Genomic DNA, 3,428 nt, shown 5'->3' on the forward strand with positions numbered 1-3,428 from the left:
AAATAAAAAAAGTTGTTTTTAAAATTGGAGTTGAAGTTATTTTTCCTTCCAATAGTGTTAACATGCTGCACATGAACAAGATTGTTTTTATTTTCATAGTAAGTGGGCTAAAGCAGTTAATTAAAAGTCGTCTAACATAAACGCTATAATTAGATTACTTTAATAAATATGTAACTTGGATGATTGGATGCTGTCGCTCACAGTGGTCCAAGCTCAGGGAGTTTGTGTGTTCACGTGAAACATCAGAGGGAACGTTGGTCAGGACAGCAGTGCTAATAAGGAGTGTGAGACTGTTTCTGTATGAAATGGTTTAAATGTGAAACTGTGTGATGAAGCAGCGGGCTCACTGCACGCTGTGCTTCATCCATCCTCCTCTTCATCGTATTTATTAACCTTTGAACCAAAGCAGAAGAGCAACAACGTCTGAAGGAGAGCAGGACGCTCCTTCACTCGACCTCCCAAACACTGATGGGTATAATATTAATATTAATAAACTGAGGCGTATAAGCTGGAGTCCAGCAGGTTCATGATGAGCCACCAACCGTCAGAACATCATTATCAAACATCAGTGTGAAGAGAGCTCGGCCTCAGCGGACGTTCAGACTCTGTTTGAAGATTCAGAGAAGACATCTGGGCGTGGCTGTCGGAGACTGCGGGGAGTGTCTCGTGGTCTTCTGGGAACGCCATATTATCAGAGCTTAGTGGGCGGAGTTTCAGAGTCACATAAACATGGTGTTAAGATTCACTTTAAATGCACTTCTGTGACTGAAGAGCAGGTCAGTGTGCCTCCGGCTTACATAATGGAAAAGATCAGGTCATGGTGCTCGAACTGCTCAGAGGTCAGAGGTCACGTTAGTTTGACAGCCTGCACACGACAACCGCACGTTTAAGCTGAGAGGCCGTCCCGCGGCGCTTCGGTGACCTGGGAAGTTGGCGCGGCAGGAGGACATGCGGGCTGAACCGTGTGGCGTGCCGCGTGACTCAGGTCTGCAGGCAGAGCGCCGCGGTGAAGCTTACCTGAACGAACGAGCAGCACGGCGCCCCGCTCAGGTGTGTCTGTCACACTCGGGCCAGTGTCTCCACACCTCCACCCTCCGCATGTCCTCCTCCGTCCATCAGAGCAGAGGGCGCTGTGTGCTGTGATTGGCTAGGAGAGGACACGCCCAGCACACAGACGCAGCTTCCAGCACGCCTAGTCCCAGCGTGAGCTCACTTCCTGTTCTCGCTGATTTTCAAATAAAACACGGAGGCTGTGTCCGTCTTCTTTATACAGTCTGTGGGAGATGAGCAGGAAACACTGAAACACACACGCGTCTGATGCTGCACGATTTATTAACCTACAAAAACACGATAGAAAAGAGTTCAGACTCACAAACACTGAACGTACAGAGGAGACTGTGAGGAAACAGCGCCTCCTGCAGGACACCGCGGGTCACTGCAGCCTCCACGCTCCGTACTGAAGCTGTGCTCGCTCACCTGCTCAGGTGGTTTATCGCCTCAGAGCTGCTCACAATGATTCTGCCTCCATTTCTCCCGTTTCATGAAACGGATTCATGATGAAGGAAAACATCGTTTGTCCAGCTCGTCACATCGAACAGGCTGAAACAGCAAAGACCGCCTACAAAAGCACTGATTGGATAACGCAGCTGATGGCTCAGGGAGGCGGGTGGCGGTCGCTGGGTGGTGCAGCAGGATGGAGGTGGAGGCGCTCCCTCGCCTCCTCTGACATCACTCTGAGTGTGCAACAAACACGTGACACAAAGACGAGCTCTGATTGGTCGCTCAGAGTGTAAAACAATAAAAACAGAAGAGGCAGAGGCGCGGCTCCTCCCCCTCACCACTCCTTCTTCTTCTCGTCCATGGAGACGCCCCCGGGCCCGAGCGCCACCACCAGCAGCAGGCCGCCGATCACCGAGGTGGTCTGGAAGAAGTCGTACTTCAGGAAGTCGTGCATGGGCGTGTAGGACGCCACGCTCCAGAAGGCGTTGATGGTGAAGTTGATGCAGAGCAGCCACGCCACCAGCGTGAGCGCCGCCAGCTTCGTCTTAAAGCCCACCGCCACCAGGACCATGAGCGCCGTCCCCACCACGTTCTGCAGGAACTGAACACAACACGCCGTCAGTACGAGGACGGCGGTCAAAGTTACTTTTATTCAACCTGCAAGTTTTCGTCTCCCAAACGATGTTGAGGCACCAGAGGCATCGCCGCGGCAACAACTCTGCTTTTATTCTCATTGGAGCAAAACGTGCCCCGCCCACAATCACTCGTCTCAATAATCAATAAAAAACCTTTAATAGTCATCATGACGGACGCGTCCTATAACTGCAGACCAGCTCGTTCCACGTTTGCTCGTTCGTCTTCAGCAGTGAGCTTTCAGGCTGGAGCGCCTCCTCGCCCTGATCTTTAGCTCCGCCCACAGAGTCTCTGCTGGACTCTGTGGGCGGAGCTGCTCAGTGTTAATGTTTGTGTCTGCTAACTGTTTACTTCGCTGTGTTTTGGGTCGTTGTAGTGCTGAGCTGTCTGCTGCTGCCTGATGATGAGGAGGAGGATCTTCATGCTGTTTTTCGTGGTGGCGTTTCCTGTGACCAGCCTCAGGTCCTCCCTCCTCTGTCTGAGCCACGAGTCCACCAACCGCCCACTGAACCGGCTCGGACTGTTCGGTGATTTTAGGACTGTGACAGTTTGAAGAGTCATTCTGGACACTTTTTGCTCAAATGTAAGTAAACGCGATGCCTCTGGTGCCTCGTCTTCTTCTTCGCCGTGTCATTTCCTGTCAAAAACAACTTGTTGGTTGAACAAAAGTAACCTTCCGTCAAATCTTGCCAGGACTTAATTACGTGGACACGTGCGGACACGTGTGGACACGTGCGGGTTTGTGAGACTCACGCTGAGCAGGCTGAGGTCAAAGTGCAGCAGCGTCATGAACATGAGGACGAGGAGGACGCGACCTCCCAGCTGCAGGAGGTGCTTCGGCGAGCTCTGATGTCCAAGGGAAGGAACTCCGGCGAACACGCTACGCGCCTCGCCCCTGCACTCTGCCAGGAGGAGGAGGAGGCCCCCGCCCAGCGCCAGGTTCCTGCAGAGGACGAGGAGGACGAAGAACAGCAGATCATGTCGTTGTAGCTCCGACCTGCAGCGTCATGCAAACGTGCAGAACGAGCCGTTTCTGTCCACGGCGTCGATAAAGTAATTTCAGGCGTGACGACTCACCTCATGAGGAACTTGAGGTCCCACAGGATGCTGTACGCCACCATCTGCAGGTCACACAGTCACATGATCAGCACTCACAGGTAAGATTCTGGGACTCACCTGTTTGAAAGTCCTGCACCGTGTTGGCAGGACGACACTACGACCTTAACAGATCTGACCAATCACAGCACTGCATTTGGCATCGAGTGCTGAACACGTCTGACCGCAGCGAGCTGCTG

The 3,428-nt window shown here is 52.6% G+C and overlaps 1 protein-coding gene across 2 annotated transcripts in view; it reads right to left on the reverse strand.

Moving 5' to 3' along the window:
* Nucleotides 1-1,259: 1,259 nt before the first annotated feature.
* The window catches only part of surf4l (surfeit 4, like), a 10,644-nt gene continuing 8,475 nt past the window's right edge, over nucleotides 1,260-3,428 (reverse strand). Inside the window, exons 4-7 of one of the 2 annotated variants that reach the window (XR_015719879.1) lie at nucleotides 3,211-3,254; nucleotides 2,887-3,076; nucleotides 1,477-2,101; nucleotides 1,260-1,297 (exon numbers count right to left, since the gene is read on the reverse strand). Coding sequence is in view for 1 of the 2 variants with exons in the window: in XM_087849584.1 (XP_087705710.1) it covers nucleotides 1,835-2,101; nucleotides 2,887-3,076; nucleotides 3,211-3,254 (501 nt within the window). In the remaining variant the exon portion in view is untranslated. Of the gene's footprint in view, nucleotides 1,298-1,321; nucleotides 2,102-2,886; nucleotides 3,077-3,210; nucleotides 3,255-3,428 lie in introns of those variants that run through there. The other variant, XM_087849584.1, reaches the window with a different exon arrangement.

The sequence above is a fragment of the Neolamprologus brichardi genome, chromosome 12 (assembly GCF_056152115.1).
Source record: "Neolamprologus brichardi isolate AB-2024 chromosome 12, ASM5615211v1, whole genome shotgun sequence".
Classification (NCBI taxonomy): Eukaryota; Metazoa; Chordata; class Actinopteri; order Cichliformes; family Cichlidae; genus Neolamprologus; species Neolamprologus brichardi.